This window comes from Epinephelus fuscoguttatus, linkage group LG19, assembly GCF_011397635.1.
Source record: "Epinephelus fuscoguttatus linkage group LG19, E.fuscoguttatus.final_Chr_v1".
NCBI lineage: Eukaryota > Metazoa > Chordata > Actinopteri > Perciformes > Serranidae > Epinephelus > Epinephelus fuscoguttatus.
This window is the reverse complement of record NC_064770.1, coordinates 22,251,799-22,271,656: the sequence shown is the minus strand read 5'-3', so window position 1 is coordinate 22,271,656 and position 19,858 is coordinate 22,251,799. Positions and strand designations below refer to the sequence as shown.

The following is a 19,858-nucleotide window of genomic DNA, read 5'->3' as shown; positions in this document are numbered from 1 at the left end:
TCACCTACTACAGTATAACAAGCTTCTAATTACTCTGTCTTGAATAGGTTTAGATAAGAGGTGAGAGGTCTTAGTGGACATATATATATATACATATATACACATAATATAGGTTATATGTGCATTTGTCTTTCCCAGTGAAACAAGAAAGAAGCAAAGGACTTTAATTTTGACATAATGAAAGACATTTACACCATAATTTGGTGCATAAAAATTCACCGGAATGCAGAAAACTAAGTATATGATGCACAAAAGTTTCTAGGGGAGGACCACCAAATTCCCCTTTTAAGACTGTAAAACTTCAATTAAACATCCAGTCCCTTTTATTAGCCAGGTGTGGCTACACATTTTGATAAATACGGGTCTGTCTCAATTAGGCACCTGTCTGGTTGCCAAGCAGTTCATTTTTAGTTCTTCACATGTATAAAACTGGGTTGTTAGGTACCTCAAATTATGTGTCCATTCCTCCATTATCCTGTATGTTATTCATATTCCTTTAGTGCATAAGGGTCCTCAGATCAAAAGAATCAAAAAGGTTTTTCATAAAAAATTAATCCAAGTTGTGAGTGTTGTTTGAACGGGATAAAGTGGTGTTGTGTCAGTATGTTGGGTGCCATAACTCACTCCCTCTCTGATGTGCTGTCTGTCAGAGCTAGATCAGATGAATGATTCATAATTGATATATTATCTCAAGCTTTTTAAAACAAGTAATATTCATACTGGTTTAAACAAACAATTTGATTACATTTCCTAATCGTTGCAGAGCAACAGTTTTGTGTGAAAGGAATTAAAGGCCTGGCCCATATATAGGCCGGTTGATTGTAGTGACTTAAGCAAATAATAGCACAGGCTATTAACTGAATTTTTACGCATATGTTGAAACTCACACCCTTGCTACCTTGGAAACATTAAAATGCTGTTTACATGCAGGCCTACATGTTAATGAATCAGTGATAATATTTAAATATATCCATATATCTTTTGCAAAATTAATACTTTCACTTTTAAGACTTTAAGATAAGATGTAAGATTTTGAATGCAGGGCCTTTCTCTTAATGGAGTATTGATTTATTGTACCGTGCTACTTTTTAAAATGACAATACTTCTGTCACCACACTGCCTGCATGATACAGTGCATGGGGATTGCCAAAAATTCATTATGACCACTTCAAATGTCCCTAAAAGCACCTTTAAGTGACCTTAAATTTTTTGAATATGTTAATGAATTACGCACGCTTTGTTTTATTAACATACGGCCAACATGAGCCAAAGGTTCTGGGGCACTAAGAAATATACTGTAGTCCTATATGTTAATGTTTCCAATTTAAATCGAGGTCACAATTAGGTCACGATGCCTGTGTATTTTTCTTTTTAAATAAAAACCTTACAGATAGGTAAGGTCATTTCTGTGTCCAAACATGACCTTAACCCTTTCATAATATGACTCATGTACAGCCTACCTACATTATACTGAAGACATGGATCCGACATTGCAACACTTCACCCAGACATTTTGCGTTTCAGGGAAAAGAAGACGACAAGTAGCCTTTCAGATTAGAATGTTATTATTGTCAGCGCCAGTAAACTGTAGTCCAATCAGTTCCTACAGTATCTGTCAACTGAGAGTTGTCAATAACATATACATTATAGCCTACACTGAATACATTCCAACTTGACATACAGACAGATTATTATGCTTTTTTTTAAACAATATGAAACCATCTATACAGTAGTTAATGGAGAGGAGGTGAGTAAAATATACATCTACAAAAAATATATTATTTAATCCCATTTGATATAGAGACAGAGGTTAAATTGTTCAGGGCTCAATGACAGTAAGAGGTCTATTTCATGATCAAGTCAACAACACTGAGCATCTGTCATAGTTCTCTGGTTCTACTAATAAAACTAAAGGTTAAAAGCAGTCTGTTAAAACTCTCTAGTGTTCTCTATGTTAGGATAAACCTAAGAAGTGGTTTTAAAAAAAATACAATTGCACTCAAAAGGCCAGGCGTGCAGGTCTTGACAGTGTGCATTTTCGAGTTAAAAACCTGCTCTACCAGTAAAACAGAAACAGTTCTGATGATTTCTGAGCAGTCAGTGCAGTCTGGAGAAAGGTCTGATATGTACATGAGGTCCCGAAAGAGTTTCAACACCTTCTCACGTCCAAACAACCCAAGTTAGATGCAGAGAGGCGGGGGGTTTCCTCCCCTGATTCTCTCGTGGTTTTAGCATCCTCCAGAGAGCCTTTAATGACTCTATAATACATAGATACAGTACGTACAGTATATACATTGATAGATCAGTTGTGGGGCTACACCCATTGCTGGGCAGAAAGCAGCAACGACCCCATGGAAATGACTGATCAAATCACTTCCTGGTTACAGTTTAATGCCTCAACATCTCAGGTTCCCACACTTGCCCTTCATATGTCCAAATCCTGTAATATAATCACTTAAAAATTCATTTTTGAAGGCAAAAAAATAAAAGGAATTAAAAATATCCAAAGACATAAAATAGGTCTTCCTTGTTTCAACTTTTTTTTTCTGTCCATAACTGCTTAGTTAGACATCTGTATGAGTGATTGTTGACTGACATGAACATGTATTTGCATATGCTGAATATATTAATACACAGAAGATCTCACACACACACACACGCACGCACACGCACACACACACACGTTGTATACCTGATGATCCCACAGCAGACTATGCCGGCGCCCTGGCCATAAACGGGCTGTTGTAAGGACTGCTGTTACTAACCAGGATCGTGTGTGGAGGGTGTCATAACACATAGAAAAGGGCTGATTTTCCTGTACATGAGTCTAGATTCATTGAGCTTGTCAGTTTGATGTTGACACGTGGTCTACGGTGCTCGGTCAAGGCTTTTCCTACAGCACGGCCTGGGCTCTTTCTGTAGTCTTTTCCTCCTCTTGTCGCTTCATGGCCTGGATCACAGCGATCTCTTTGGCCTCTTTCTTCTGGTTCCTCGCTTCAAATAGCAACCTGAATCGAAACAAGGAAAACGGAAAAAGTCTAAATCTAATATGACTTATCACAGAGGCAAACAAATGATGTCCCATTCATTTTAAAGGTCCATGGTGTAGGATTTAAGGGGGATATACTGGCAGAAATGAAGTAAGTATGTTTTCTTTAGAGAGCAATACCCTAAAAAGTTAAGGATTTGCTGTGTTTTCGTTACCTGGATTAGTTTATATCTACATAGGGAGCAGGTTCTCTTCCACGGAGACTGCCATGTCGCACTGCCACATTTTTACAGTAGCCCAGAACGTACAACCAAACACTGGCTCAAGATAGGCCCATGTTCGTGTCGGCCACTGTAGAGATCAACCCCAGCGGAACTGCTTTATTCAGTGTTTTTACCGGTTTTAATCACCTAGTCTGTTTGTTTTGGAGAGGAAGAAACCTCCGCAGATAATTTGGCTCCCGGTAAAATCCTCTGTCACTTGATGAGTTTTTAACCAATATTTTAATGCTAACAGGAAATATGAGGTTGATGTTGTTGGACTGTGTATACATTTTACTGGAAAATAAGAAATAATATAAAGTCTGATCGACATTAGACACTGATGCATATTTTTGATAAAATATGAAGACCGATGTTAGATAAGGTTTTCATGACCTGCTTAACAGTCAAATTTTGGTATGTAGAAATAATAATTATACTTAGAATAAGTGATATTAAACAATGGACGTCAAAAATTTACTTGAATAACTTTTAAAATCCTGTCTGTGACGGAATTGAACCCAAAGCGACTATTAGTTTTAAAGAATGGATAATAATGATTAGTCCTTTTGCCTGAGGTGGGAAAATATATTTTCCCAGAGGGTTTAACTAGTCTACTATCAGATGCAGTGATCAGAAATACAACTATTTGAGGTAGTTTTTTTCTTTCTTTCTTTTTTTTCTTTCAGACAAAGGCAAAGTTTTCACGCTGGGCACCGTAGTTACCGCTAGATGCCAGTAAATCCCCGATACACTGTATCTGTCAGAAAAATAATGATTTGCCCAATATAACATTGGCTATTTCTGCCCTCAAGCCTTTGTTACTGTTGTTTTTTTTAGAAGTTGACTGGAATTTTGCCTTCTTTTTACCTGTTTTTGATTATCCTTTGCACAATGGCATCTGTAGTGAGGCTGTTCCCACTGTCAACGGTGCGCAGGATTCCTTTCCTCCTCGGCTCCTGGTGAAGAAAACAACCCAAATGAATGTGATTCAGCATCTCTGCAGATTACAGCATTTCATGGAGGTGTTTTTTTTTTTCTAAAAAAGCTTTGTGTCGGCATTTAGGGTGTTTTCACATATAGTCCTTTTTAAACAAACCAAACTCAGTCCTCTTAAGTGCACCAAAAAGTGGACCAACAGAAAAGGGACTCCTTTTTGTGTTCACATTGTCAGTCTACTTGATGAGGACTCTTTCTGGTCAGCTTCAGCTCTGATGAGGTCTCAGTCCTCTTTTTGTTCACTATAGCCAATGTATAATACATATTGATATGGTTTTGTTTTTACTGTGACGTGAGACTGCAGTGTAGTTATGAAGCCCCACGTTTTCAGATTAACTTAACATATAAGGAAAGCCTTTGCATTTCTGTGCTGTAGACTGTTGCCGTTAATTTATTCTACATTCCACATCTGGAGACGTGCAGTATCTTTCATAGACCAAACTACTCCTCGTCCTGCATCCTTGCAAGTGTAACAGGCCGGCGTGGTTTCGTCTTTTCTTTCAAACGTCCCAGTGCAACAGCATGTGATAAAGAGGGCTAAATACAGTGGCAAAGAGCAAAGCGAGAGTTCTCTTGGAGTGTTTCACATATGCACGAAAAAGTGATCAGTTTCGTCAGAGTCAGTTAAGAGGGCTAAAAAAGACCGCGTGTGAAAACACCCCTAGAGTCTTACAGCATAAGGGTCGGATCCATCCTTGTCAGGATATATTTCAGTCTTTCCATGGCATACAAGATCCACCTGTGAATAAAAAGATGTGCTACTTTATTGATTCTTTATCGCAAAGAACATCATTATCTAATGGTGAGTGTTAACTGTATTGCCTAAACTTACCTTGAAATGGTCCAGCAAATCTTTTGTGACTGCAAAGGGTGCACCGATCACCACTTCTGACACATACTGAGAGGAAAAAGCAACACAACAAATTCAGTAATGAGTCACACAAAATGAATAGTAGATAAGTACTTGCAATGCACTGTGTTGATGGCGGTAGAACCACATACTGTATAAAAGAAGTGGACGTTGCCACTGTGATGTGACTCACTGGTTTGCAGACTACTGTGTGGCACCTTGGCCGTCGCCATCTCGGCTTTTTTAGAGTGAGGGGTGACAATATTGGATGAGAGGATGGAGCTGGCATGGATACGCACTGCTACACCTCTATCCTGATTGACAGGGCTCCGTGGTAACCACCTATTAATCACAGGGCAGCCATGTCTTAAGCATACCCTGCTTTATCATCTATTTCACTCTAAATGGGAACATCATTTACAAAATGAACCTCATGCTTTATTGAAGAAGACTTGAAACTAGTGATTGAGACCATAAACTCATTTAGAAAACGTCCACTGAGGTAATAAGTTAAATGAGAAGTGGGGTCATTTCCTCATAGACTTGTATAGGTTTAAAGCACTTCCACACTGGCTTCACTTTTCAGACCTGGAGGCTACGTTCACTTCTTTAACAGTCTACGGAAAACGAGAAGAGGAACCTACTCGACAAGCCAGGACGCTGAGGGTTCTCTCGTGGACATTCATGATGGGGTAGTTTTTCCCTTTGTAGCGGTTCACCTCCTGAAAATTTGAACAAAGAGGAAATGTGAAGTAAAATGTCAATGCTCAACTTGAGGAAGCAGCAACTGTCTCACATGGCTGAATAAGAGCACAAGTAGAGTCACCTGATCAAAGTGCAACCCCACTATAATGTATGGCTTTTCTGCGAGCTTATGTACTGCTTCCAGGAAGTCCACATGGCCAATGTCTGACAGGAGACCAGTTAAGGATGAATAGGCATTTCAGATAAGCTGACTATTCTATAACAGCAGTTCACAGAATTGTAAATAATTCGCACAAGTCTTTTCTTAGTGAGGGTTTAAAAGGATACGGAAGAGGTCAAAGGCTCCTGCCACATAGATGATAGTGTCTCCAGGTTGAGGCTCCTGGCCTGAAGCAAACTGGATGATCTTCTGTGAAGTCTGCAGGAACTGAGACACCCCGGTCCAGGGACTGTGGCCCTTCTGACCATGCGACCCCCATAATCCAGAAACAGGCACAATGAGTACAAACAGCATCACAATAAGACAGATACACTTCAGTATCATCACTGGAGTATGTTGAGTACATGAGACAAGAGCGCTGCATCACTGCCACCTAGTGGTGTGAGCAGCAATGTCCCCTTTGCTCCATAGCGAACTCAAGGCTGTCCCACAAATCCCCAGCACATGTATTCAGCCCTTGCCAAATGAACAGCATCACTCTGCCAGTCTTAAATGTCCAAATGTGGAGAGACCCTCTGCTGCTTTCACACTATTCAAATCCCCAGCATGTTGACTCTGAGCTACTTTACCCATTCAGGAACAGAAGTGGCATTCACTGTTTTACTGGCAAGGCCTGCAACTTGATTATAAAGTGGGTACACAGTAAAGGCCTTTGTTTAATAATGGTTGACGTCTGGCCCACTTAGCAACTTTGACTACTTGAATGACAAAACAGTGAAGGAAGAGGAAGCTGAAGGAGAAGAAGACTACCAAGAATTGAGCTTTAAAGGGGGACTATTATGCTTTCACATATCTTGTGTCTTAGATATAGTGTTACAGTGAGGGATGTTCAAATTAAACGTGGTCAAAGTTCTAGATAATAAGGTAAACATATGTAGAAGTAGAAAAAACCTCAGCTTTCCTTTCATTTTTTTCTATTTTGTGCCAGATTTCTTTATATGGTCATCTGCTCCAGGCACGCTTCTGCAAGTGTTTACATAGCCTACACTGCTACATGTAGCTACATGCTAACTTCAGGGAAACATGTAAATTCGGTTGCTGATGTTGTGAACTTCTCCTCAATTTTGGATCATATTCCTGCTGGAATATATCCATTTTTGTTTAGAAGCTATTGTTGGTGATACTTCATAGTGGAAGAGCCGCTGTGCTCTATTATAGTCATTCCCTGACCCTGGAAAACGGACTGATCAGAGCAGACTGTGCCCAGAAGTCCTCTGCATAGCAAACGATACGTCACATCGACTGAGCTGCAAACAGATGACTGCCGTTTGACAGCTGATTGACAGCTGTCAGAAGTCCCAATGACGGATGACAGCGCATTCAAGAAACCGATGACCAGTCAAATAGTAATAATAGGAATATCAATTGTTTAAGTTACCAAAATAAATGCCACAAACACCAGTAGGACAAAATGAAAACGACAGGGAACTGCAGATGTAATTTCACTGTCGCAAATATAATATGTTAGAATCTACAATCTGTGCAGCTATAACTTTAAACTTAAACTACATACATTGCAAAGTAACAACAGCAGAGCTCTGTGGGTTTATCTACATCCCTGATAATCTCAGAAAGTGGCGTTTGCTTATCTCCGAGGTAAGGGATGCAAAAGCAAGGGGGTCAAAGTTCAGGGCGTAACGTTATGAGAAAGTGGTATGTCCCGCTGTATGTGTACATACTGCATGCAACAGTTCATACTGTTTAAGGGCAGCTGCAGTACCTATTAAAAGTAGAAAGAAAAAGTATGCGATTCGGGACACACCCACAGTAGAGACCTCAAATAAAGTATGAACCTGAAAATGAACGTAATAGATCCTCTTTAAAAACACATTGGTAATAAGCTGAGGATTTGATATTGACTACGTGACATTCAAGTAATCTGTGAATATGTTTGGTACCTACCTTTCCAAAGTTGTCTGTGTGCTGCTGATAGTCTGAACTATCCTAAAGAGAAGAGAGGATTGAATTAGGGTTGTGCTGTGCACTGAGACTGAGATTTAGAGAGAATAAGGCTGCACTTACAATGTTGCTGTGATGTGCTTTGGTCATCAGTAGCATCCTGCCAACCAGATCTGTGGTTGAAACTCCCTGGGTTCTCTTACACTCCCTGGAACAGCATAAAACACAATTAAAAAATTTCAGAAACACATGCATCTTGTCAAAACTGTGATCAATCTTCTGCATATTAACTCACCTGTACCGCCCTGACTTCTTCACCTCTTCATATGTGTCCTTCCCATCCACTGTTAGAGTTATATCATCTGCAACAACAAAAAATCAGCAATCTAGCATTATACTGAGAGCTTATGACAATGAATCTGTTTGTGCATCTAAATAAGGACATGAGGTTGTGATAGAAGTGTACCTCCATGCACACAGAAATCACAGTTGTACTTGTCGAGGGTCTGGAGGGTGGTAACGTAAGGCGCTCCTTCCACGACCTCATCCACCCACTTTATGGCCCGCACCATCTTGTATCTTTCTGCCTGAGTGAAGACTGGCGGACCCTTGTGCTTCGCAATCTCACCTTAAAAACAAAACATGTACACTCAGATGAAACCATACTGTTGACACATAAATAAACTGAGACTAAACAGAACAGCGAGACAGAAATCTCCCTTTGCGTGACATTCTGATAAGCAGTTTTTACAGTCACTGAACGCAGCATCCCCCTCGTCACTGAGATAGTTTATTTGCACTTCAGCAGATATCTGTGCTGGGCCTGACTACTAAGTCACTCTGAGTTATCTTAACGTCAGAATGCTCCAGCGTACCATAGGAGGGCGAGATGCAATCACCCTGAGTCGCTGCACTAGTGTCACCACAGCCCCTCCAAAGGGTACAGGGCACAGCTGGTGTCTGCCTGGTAATGATGGGACTGAAGATCATAAACAGAGGCTACAGGTGCCATGGCTCCCCAGACCCAGCAGCTCCAGGCTGAACCATGCATGAAGAGTATTAGGAGGAGTATTAGAATTAAGGATGGGGAAAAAAAGTCATGTACAGATGAGCTAGACTTTTAAGACAGGGTTTCCACCGAAGATGTGCAGTTGTAGTGTTGGAGGGGAAAATGAATCAATGGCTCTGAGCCTTACTATCTGTGTGTACTCCAACGATGAGGTAATCTCCCATAGCCTTGGCCTGTCGCAGCTGGTTGGAGTGTCCATAATGGACCATGTCATAGCTGGGAGGATGAAAAGAGAAGAAGTCACATAAAAGTTACATGATCGTAGTGAGGCAAAGGAGCTGTAGGAATTAAAGGATTGTTTGTAAAACTCTTGGTTAGAAAATCAAAGATAAAGGATTCTTTGAATTAGAGTAATAAGATTTGGCAGCCACTCTTTAATCAAAGTTAAAACACGTTGCACATGTATGTCTTCCACAGTACATATGCTTTATCCTGATGATAGCAAGATAGTTAGAAACATCTGGTGGATAAAGCACAGTGTACTGGACTGTACACAGATGTCTGAGTGTCCCTGAATGCACCAATTAGGTTTTTCCCCACAACTTTTAGTTCATTTTGACTAAAAAAAAAAGAAAGTTGATTAAAACATTGTGAAATAAATGAAAAGTAAAGACTACCTGGGGTGTGGGAGATCAATACATTTTAAAGGATGGGCTAAAACATGCAAACTACTAGTGTGAGCCTTTAAAGGAGCAGTGTGTGGAATTTAGTGGCACCTAGTGGTGAGGATTGCAGATTGCAGCTGCCAAGCATGAACTCCCAGTTAGGATTTGTTTTGTGTTCAATGTTCAGGAGGGGTATTTTTTTTTTATCAGGAGTCAAGTCTCCACAGAGGTCTCTTCATCTCCAAAACAAATGCACCTGGGGTCTCATTTAAAAACACTACGTATGCACAAAATGAGTCCTGAAAGAGGTGCACGCTGCCTACATAAAAGTTGTGATCTATAATAACAGACCTGATGGGAGAAACTTTGACCCATGCTTACAAAAATTTTGGAGACAGGAAATTGGTGACGCAGATGGTGAGCAGGAAGCCTGATCATACACATCGTCAAATATTTTTTAGCGCACGCCATTTCTGGCTTTTGTTCGTATGTACATTTTTAGTTTGGATTCTACGCGTTGTTTCATAAATGAGACCCTTGGTGATTTAAGCACTGAATAAAGCAGTTTACGGTTAAAAAAATCTGTGTTTTTGCGAGGCTGTGCATCAGCGTCGCAAATGGGCCGCTAGCCCAGCACCTGCTAATGTGAACTCACTTTCTTCCTTTGATAACACAGAGGTCTCTTCCTCTCTAAAACAATTGGACGCAGGATTTAAACCGGTAAAAACACTGAATAAAGCAGTTATACGTGAAAAATCTGTTTTTTTCTAACGTTATTTGGCTCATCTTGGAGGGACTGCTCAGTATGGTGGCTAGGGATGCACCGATCCGATATCTGGATCGAATATCAGCCCCGATATCATCAAAACAGATGGATCGGGTATCGGAAAATGCAACCTATACCTGCGGCAATCCTTTCCCTTTAAATCTATTGCGACGTGAGCTATGTCATACGTCATGGAGTGAAGGAGAGAATCTGCTGTGTGGAGGTATTTCACACTATTTCAACTGCTGTTGCACAATTGTTTATTTTTGTTAAAAATAAATACTTCATCATTGCATTAATCCATTTATTCTTGTTTCATTTTATCTTGGGAAAGAACTGTGTAGTCATCAATGCCTGATGCCTCTCGTCTTCTCTGTTCTACATGTAAAGGTATATAGCTTTTTAGGTCAACCGTGGTGTCGGATCGGGTATCGGCTGATACTCAAAGCCACAGCATCAGGATCGGTATAAAAACTGAAAAAGCGAAAACATGAATAGCCCTATCTAGATAGTGTTTGAATGGTCCGTTCATGGCAGTACAACATGTCGATCTCCATATACGAGGACCTGCTCCCTACGTAGACATAAGCTATTTATTCTAAGGGAACGTAAACACAACAATTCTTATCATACTCTGACGAAACATACTTATTATATTGCATTCCATTTCCGCCTGTATATCCTCCTAAATCCTGCACACTGGACCTTTAATATTCAGTGTTTCTGATATTATCGACCCATCAAGCTAATCCACGCACATTCATTCATGCAATCTCCTAGATATCTGATCAAAGTCTCAACATAAAAAAGTCACCAGCACAGCCAGTGTGTTTTACCCTCCCACTTCACTCCACCCCAGCCATGATACCATCTGTAGATAATTAGATTAGCACAGATTGGAGACTGAGATTGTAACATGGTAATCTAGCATAGTAATAGAGAACAGATGGGCATTAGCCTTCCATCACTATTTCTACAGCCAACAGCTGACATCAGTCCGATCATTCTCCTTTCTGCTCTACTTGGAACGTGATATTGACATCTGCACAGAAAAGAGAAGAATGTGCTCTGACTGGTGAGAGCGACAGCAGGTGTCACTGAGGATGCATTGAGTTCATTAGCATATTAGCAGAGAAATTTGGTGACAATAGCTACTATCATCATTAGCATTTCTGTGACCGATATTAACTGGCTGAAATGGGGGGAGAAATACATTAAAACTGGCACCTGCGTCCTCTTTAGTACATTAAATTACACGTCAGGTCTCTCAGGAGTCAGGTGTAAAGCAGCACTATGAATAGCATCTTCCAAAAATCAATAAGAAAACAGATGAGCACTGCCAGGACTACAGTATGTACACAGCCACAACAGCAATAGGATCCCATGTTGTTTGCAGCCCCAGGCTATGCTAATGAAAGACAGCATCTGTGCCCTGCTGTGGTGTCACTACACACAGCCTGACTGGAAACAGCCTGGACTGCACTTGAATGGATTGTAACACAAAAACAACTATTCCCAGACTCCGGGGCTTCTCTACACGTGATTCAGATGCATCCACTACAGAATGCACAAAGGTGAGCCACAAAAAGAGGCTTGTTGTGGAGGAAGCAAGATGTTCTCTGTGTGTGTGTGTCTTGTGCTGTCAATCTGTTGAAATGGGATCCACGTGTTTGGGCTCTGAGGCGATAGTGCAGGGCCGGAAGAATGCAGCAAAGGGGAGCATTTGGAGGTGAATGAATAGGGAAGGAAACTCGGAGACCCAGACAGAGTTACATAAGACTAGGAGGCTGCTTTTGGGGGTGTTACACTAGCTCAATGTCCAACATGTGTTACCGTATTCCTGTTGTATTTTTTAGCAGGGATGGATCATGACCGTGACATGGTTAAATATTAATTAGCTTAGGCTGTTAGCGGACACCCAAACATCACCTGTAGACGCTTCTGGAGAACAAAGCCACACAGACATCTGTGGACACTGAGAGAATACAATGGGACATGTGTAGGGATTGAGGAGTACAAAAATTATAATCTTGAATTAAAAATTTAAATACATGGACACACAGTAATGATGTTTTTATTGAGTAATTCTCAGGATACCAATAGTCGCAATAGTTGCTTCACTGAGGCTTTAGATAGCACATTTATGGTCCTGCATGGACGGACTACCTCAGCAGAGACACAGTGGAAGTGGACTTTACCCTCCTCTTGCTGATGCTTCACTGACAACTGATCTTTAACCCCTGTCACCTCTTGTCATTGTGACAAATAAGCATCTGTGTGCAGAGAAAAAGGGGCCGGGTCAACACATGAAGTGACTGTGCTGTTTCCTTGGAATTTTCCTCTCATACCGCTGACAACGCTGGCTGTCAGTAAGTGAGCGGTGGCGTCCAGTAGGGCTCGGGGGGGGACGACAATGCACTCAGTGACGGGAATGGCTGCACGGGCACAACGGCTGTAGCAGGTGTGGGCCGGAAGGGTTAGAGGGGGTTAATGGCATGAGCTCTGTTGACATTGGCTCTCTTTGCGTGCTCACCCCACCGGTTAACATTCTGGCATCCCAAATATTCTGCAACATTCCATCAAACCACGGATAGACAGCCACACCTAAATGGCAGGAATTCGACCAGAGAAAGCCACCGTAATCCTGGCCTTCATACAGATATTCAAAACATTTATTTTTCTGCCGCACCATGGAGCCCACACTCTGTCCACCAAGGCTTGGTGCTTCTTCCAGAGGGGGCATCTTATAGGGTCACATCTAGGGGCTGCAGCTAATGATTATAGTCATTAGCAAATAATAGTTTTGTGTAGAAACTTAAGTATTTAAATATCTTGTTTGGGTCAAGCAACAGCCCAAAACCCAAAGATGGTCAGTTTACTATCACCTACGCAATGAAAAGCATCAAATCACCTCTGGTACCAGTAAATATTTGGCATATTTGGCATTTTTGCTTTAAAACACCAATTAATCAATTGCAAAACAGTTGGCAATACATTTCCTGTCAATTGATTAATCAATTAATCAGTTCCTCGTCATTTTTGAGATGCATACAGCTCAAAGAACATATAACCAGTTCTAGTTTAAGTTTAACCCGCATATAGATTGCCATTGTATTTTCTTGCATGTTTTACCAGCATTTAGCTAGTGGATGGTGCCAATTTTGTACCCTGACTGTCACTATGTGATCCATTTTGTCATTTAAAACTGAAAATTATTCATTGGCCAGTTTCTTGGTCTTCCATAATGTCCTGTTAAGCAGGCTGCAGCAAAGAAGTATTCTGTATCTGATCCTCTACATGACAGTCCTCCTGAAAGTGTCATGGTGAGGTGGCTGAAATATTAGTGCACTGACCGAGCCCCATACGTGGATCTGAGAAGACACCAAAACTTCTAACCTCACCTAGTCCAGTTAATGAAACCTGTAGAGCGTGTTCAGCATCATTTAGCTTGTTAAAAGTTAATATGGCTGCCTGTCATTTTTTTAACAAGGAGGACATTATTGCTGCTGCTGCTGCTGCTGCTGCTGCCGAAGTGTTTTAGTTGGACACTGAATTTTTCCCAAGGAACCAAGAAAAAAAAAACCCAAAAAACATATTAATAATATAAGTTGAAAAGTATGATATAAGACCATAAAGCTGGAGGAGAAGAGCGAACAAAGCTCCTCTTTGTTTGTGACCTTTGTTGTACATGCTTTGCCAATCGATGTGAACGCAAGTGCTAATTTTCTCTGGGTAGTCTCGCCCTTCCCACAGCTGTGCGTGTGTGCTCACTTTAATCACCTGTATTGCATTAAAGGCCGCGTCTGGCGCTGCGTGAGCGCCTTGCCCAACTCCTAATATAATTATTCTTTATTACATTACACCGTGCTGAAAGAAGACACCTTGTTTGTACAGGTGCCATTATGGCATCATGAAAGTAATCCAATGAAAAGTCAAACTGAGCATGTTTGGAGTGTTCTTAGCCTCACGTCCCAAAATAAATAAATGTATTGTTTTTAAATGAAATGTGTGTACATTATCATGTTGTGGTGTTAGAATATTTGAATAGACATTTTGACTGTTAGGAGGAGAAGCACAAGGGTTGCCAATAAGATTAATGATGGCTCGTTATATTCATTTGTCCAAGTGACAAAATATCTTGCATGTTTGTGCTGCAATAATTGTAGTCTAAACATCCATCTCGTAAAGCTGACATGGTCACACACATATGCCATCAATTCAGCCTAATATGTCTGTGCCTCCTTGTGCCTAATATCACCGCTGTGACCACCTGAACACCTTCGTGGCAATGTGACCTTCTTGTGTCTCAAGGCGTGGCATTATGGATTTTATACAGACCTATAAACATATTATATAAGCTTTTATACCAGTAAAGTATGATGAGGATTTTTGGAAGCATCTATGCAAAATCTTACACATAAATTCAACATTTAGCCTGTGCTATGCTTGACAGTGGTGTCTTGATTCTTATAGGCTTTTTTACTGTGTTAAGTTTGTACAACAAATTAATTTTGACCACATACATTGCCATTATAAGCATTACCACAGAGTATACTGGTCATATTTTGGAGGCTCCCTCTTCATGACAGTGAGTTATAATAAATGGCTGCAGCAAAGATCAATATTAATCTGTCCTGGTGTTATTATGTAATAATGTGTCTACTGATGAGGAATACTGACACCAGGATGCCCCAGTGATAATGTAGAGTAAGTGATGGAGTAAGTCCTGAGTTATACAGGTTATATGGTGGTCATTGAAGCCCTCATGGCAGGATATATGCAGTGGGATATCCAGTTAAAAGTTGAGTGTATAGTGATATCTCTGGAGGATGAAGCAGCAGTCCTGAGAGCTGTGTCACCTGCAGCAGGCCTGTCCGGAGGTAGGTGACACACAGCCTGACACACTCATTAGATGGTGCACGATGCAGACAGTAAGGACAATAGTGCATCTTCATCTTGCCATAATTTATCCAGTGCATTACTCACCAGCCATCGCACCACACCCGGATTCTTCGCCTCCTCTTCTCGGGACTGCACGCTGCAGCGCCGGGGGTCGTCCCTGCGTCTTTCCCGGCTGCTGTGTTCACTTGGTGGTGGTGATGTCCGTTCTTGATCATGGTGAGGCTGCCGGGTGATGACCGCGTCAGGTGCCACAGATCCCTCCAGGTGAGATGGTGAGCGGTGGCAGTTGTGTGCCCCGTTTCAGTGCAGGACAGCCGGTTTCTGTGTCAGCAGCAGCACCAGCAGCAGCAGCAGTGAGTGCGATGCGCAAACGCCTCCTCCACGGGCGACGCAACGACGCACGACGCGCTACGTCAAGCCGGCCAAAGAAAGCAGATAAACCACGAAGGAAATGAAGCACTGCTTATAAAACTCACTGCAACACACCTCTGTGGTGTATACTTTTATTTTGAAAAGACCAAACATGAAGTAGTGAGTTCATTACGACAGACTTGACACAGGTTGAATCGTACGATGGAGTGCCGGTGCACGCAGCCGACATGTTGTTACATAATAGCGGCGTTTTCCACTGTCATGTGACAGTATCTGGATTCCCACAGAAATAGCAGGCTATCTGCCAGAGTGTCTTTGATGACGTGCCAGTTTGGGGCCAGCACCTTCACCTCAAGTAAGATAACCACAACAATATATTTGTTTTTGTCTTTAAAATACACCTCTTACACTTTCTACACTTTATAGTTTATTTAATATGGACATCACAGCAGCATTAGAAATGTATATTAATGCTTACTCAGTTTCTTTTTATATAAAGAATGGTACACCTTTTGTCCACTATTATTTTTACTATTATTTTACTTTTTTCTCTCTACTAATTTGATAAATTTTACAGTAGTAGCATCTATTATCATTATTGTTATTATTATTTAATTAATTCATATTATTATTTTAAGTAAATAATCTAGTTGTTTATTTTATTTATTTTTGTGTGTGTGCTTCCCCCAGTCCTCCTTTCTACCCTATCTCACACACACACACCCTACATCCATGCTTGCCTACCCTCACACACACACACACACACACACACACACACACACACACACACAGACCCGTACTTGTGTTATTCATGTTGCTCTGCCATCTATTTTTCGTTTCGTACCCTGTTCTATGTTCTGTCTCATACATGTACTGTCCTGTCCCTTGTCTTGAAATAAAAAAAAAAAATGCATATTAATGCACGAGAACCAGAAACTAATTTACAACACCTGTCCACTGGAGGCCTGAAAGAAGAAAGAAAATACAAATTATGATATTAAAAAGAAAAGAAAATGCATCTACAACATGATCCACAAACGCATACACAGATTTAAAAACACAGTATGCATCCACAAATATTCACCTAAGATACATCCACAAATAAACACATGAATTGCATCCCCATATCCAAACACAGGACCTGATCAGCTGATAAAACAAGTAACATTGGAGATATGGTAAGAATAATGAACTTTAACTTGTATAGCACCTTTCAAAACACAGCTACAATAAAACTAAACACACTTCAAAGACAAGGAGAACAAAACAAAGCAATCTAAGTCATAAAATAAGGAAGGCCAAAACTAAAATCAAGATCAAGATAATAAATGGGAAATAACATCAATAAGATAGCAATAAAATACACAGACAGCTGATAGAAGTATGTTTTTAGAGAGACTAAAATGAAGACAGTGACTCAGACAGCCTTACACCCTCAGGCAGGTCATTCCAGAGCCTCGGGGCCCTGGTGGCAAAAGCTTTGTCTCCTTTGGTCTTCAGTCCGGACTCTGGGACAAGCAGAAGACCTTTGCCTGAGGATCTCAAACTACACAGGGGTTCATAAGGGACTAGCAGGTCTGAAATGTAATCTGGAGCCAGGCCATGAAGAGCCTTAAAGTCAGTCCTAAAACAAATGGGGAGCCAGTGTCAAGAGGCTAAAACTGGTGTGATGTGGTCGTGCTTCTTGGTTATTAAGATATGAATAAAGGTTGTTGCAATAATCAAGACATGAAGAGATAAAAGCAGTTTCTGTATCTCTGAACATTAAAATAGATCTTCTTATAGCAGTGTTTCTGAGGTGATGGAAACATGATTGGATAAGCTCAGTGACATGTTGTTGCTTTATGTGTTGACACAGGTGACCAGTAGATGGCAGTATTTGTTTTGTGATATGTTGTGACCCAATTACAAGGATTTCTGTTTTCTTAGAACTGAGCTGAATAAAATTTAAAGACACCCAGTTTTTGATATCATATAGACAGTCCTGTAGAGAACTCAGCATGCTGAGGTCAGTGGGTTTAACAGGGAGGTACAGCTGAGTGTCATCTGCATAACAGTGGAGAGAGACACACATTCCTCCTTTGTGCTTCTAGGAAAAATATCACAAACAATAATGCTTTTTTTAATTTAACCAATTTTTAACTAGTTAAAGGGAAACCTGGCCAAGACAGCAGCATACAAAAAGTTTCAGCCAAACAGCCGCACAATAAGCATAAAAGACACACAGTAACTTGTAGAAATATTAGAACAACTATGCACAGTGACAAACAGATTCATTCATCCTCGTACTTCTGAGAGCTTTAAAATCAGGCAGTGGGACCAGTTCACATAGTTTCAGCTCTTTTTGAAGGTTATTCCAAGTGAGAGGAGCAGAGCACATAAAAGCTTTCCTTCCCAGCTCAGTCTGTGCACCAGGAGCACACAACAACACTAAGTCTTGTGATCTCAGACTGAAGCTACTGTCAGATCTCTGTTCAATCACAGTACAAATGTATGAAGGGAGTTTACCCAGTAAGGCTTTATAAATGAACAAATACCAGTGACTGAGCTATAGCAAAGGTTAAAGAAGGCCAACCAGCCCTGGAATAAAGTCTCAGTGCATTATGATGTGCTTTATCTAACATGTGCAGACAATGTGCAGATGCATTCATGTACAGCAGGTCACCATAATCTAGAAATGGTAAAAACATAGCAGCAACCAGTCTTTTTCTGGCCTCAAAGGAGACACAGGACTTGTTTCTGAGATTTAACCCTAACTTCAGCCTCATCTTTTTAAGAAGATTATTAACCTGAGGTTTAAAAGACAGGGAGTCTGTAAAATAAAATAAAATAAAATAAAACGGAATTAAATTAAATTAAATCAAATTACAATAATTTAAAAAAAGAGTTAAAGGCTAAATAAATACAAACTGTAACCTATCTATGAACACATACAGAAACACTGGGCAAATTTACATAATCTATCTATAGATATATTGATTTAGCATATATAAAAGTTATTTTGAGGGCGGCATGGTGGTGTGGTGGATAGCACTCTCGCCTCACAGCAAGAGGGTTGCCGGTTTGATCCCGGGTGTGGGAGCCCTTCTGTGCGGAGTTTGCATGTTCTCCCCGTGTCAGCGTGGGTTCTCTCCGGGCACTCCGGCTTCCTCCCACAGTCCAGAGACATGCAGATTGGGGACTAGGTTAATTGGAGACTCTAAATTGTCCGTAGGTGTGAATGTGAGCGTGAATGGTTGTTTGTCTCTATGTGTCAGCCCTGCGATAGTCTGGCGACCTGTCCAGGGTGTACCCTGCCTCTCGCCCAATGTCAGCTGGGATAGGCTCCAGCCCCCCCGCGACCCTCAAGAGGATGAAGCGGTTAGAAAATGAATGAAAAGTTATTTTAAAATATTACTGTGAATTTGTGGTGACTAATAAGATCACAAGCAAGAAGGAAATATCTCCATACTGGGAAATTTTTATGTGCATCTAAAACCAATAATAATTACTGGTATAATTCTCCAATTTCTACCTATATAAATTTATTTTTGTTGTGTGTTTTTTTTTCCTTAATTTTTTAAATTTATATATATATATATACACACACACACACACACACAGACATACATTTTTACAAACTTTAAAGTCCAACTAAGGCGGATAAAACAAACATATGCAATCAATTAAAAAAAAGACAAAATGAAGTACAAACAGGCTTAGCTGATAGATCGTGAAGTGCATGAAAAAATAAATGTAAATAGATAAATAATTACAGGCATGCAACACAACAGCCCTGCAGTAAATCTTTATTTTACTGCTTGATTTTTGTTGACACTCTTATCAGTGTTTATTGTCAAGGTCAAGGTCAAATTTATTTATATAGCACATTTAAAAACAAGCAGAGTTGACCAAAGTGTTTCACAAGCATACAATAAACTAACAATAAACAGAAACACATGGCAAACAAACAAAAAACAATATGTGGAGATGTTAAAGATCAGCTCACATTAAAAGCCAAAGAAAAAGGTACGTCTTTAGTAAAGTCTTGAAAGATTCAGCGGTCTGAGCAGTTCTTATCTGCATAGTTAAACTATTCCAAAGGTTAGGAGCAGCCACAGAAAAAACTCGGTCACCTCTATTTTTTAGTCTGGATCTGACTGGATGACCTCAAAGCTCTAACAGGTGTGTGGATGCGTAACATCTCATATAAGTAAGGATGTGCCGTGCCATTTAAAACCTT

At 40.5% G+C, this 19,858-nt stretch overlaps 1 protein-coding gene across 4 annotated transcripts; it reads right to left on the bottom strand.

Annotated features, from left to right (window-relative positions):
• Positions 1-1,593: 1,593 nt before the first annotated feature.
• Positions 1,594-15,646, bottom strand: LOC125879959 (ethanolamine-phosphate cytidylyltransferase-like). 4 transcript variants are annotated; one of them, XM_049562148.1, is made up of 13 exons: positions 15,349-15,646; positions 9,119-9,207; positions 8,389-8,550; positions 8,218-8,284; positions 8,046-8,130; positions 7,926-7,967; positions 6,131-6,263; positions 5,925-6,007; positions 5,743-5,820; positions 5,081-5,146; positions 4,922-4,987; positions 4,120-4,208; positions 1,595-3,008 (listed from the first exon to the last, which is right to left on the bottom strand). In XM_049562148.1, the coding sequence occupies exons 1-13, from the start codon at positions 15,477-15,479 to the stop codon at positions 2,894-2,896; spliced, it is 1,206 nt and encodes a 401-aa protein (XP_049418105.1). In that variant the 5' UTR covers positions 15,480-15,646; the 3' UTR covers positions 1,595-2,893. The 4 variants fall into 4 exon arrangements, with proteins under 4 accessions (XP_049418107.1, XP_049418105.1, XP_049418106.1 ...); XM_049562149.1 differs by having other exon boundaries at positions 6,131-6,260; XM_049562147.1 differs by having other exon boundaries at positions 6,131-6,279; positions 7,927-7,967.
• Between the last annotated feature and the right edge of the window lie 4,212 nt (positions 15,647-19,858).

Excerpts from the sequence above, each read along its gene's own strand:
- LOC125879959 (XM_049562147.1), bottom strand. The coding sequence starts at position 15,479 with ATGATCAAGAACGGACATCACCACCACCAAGTGAACACAGCAGCCGGG. Across the intron at positions 4,988-5,080 it reads ATTTGCTGGACCATTTCAAG|GTGGATCTTGTATGCCATGG; the intron begins GTAAGTTTAGGC and ends TTTTATTCACAG. Across the intron at positions 3,009-4,119 it reads CAAAGGATAATCAAAAACAG|GTTGCTATTTGAAGCGAGGA; the intron begins GTAAAAAGAAGG and ends GTTTCGATTCAG.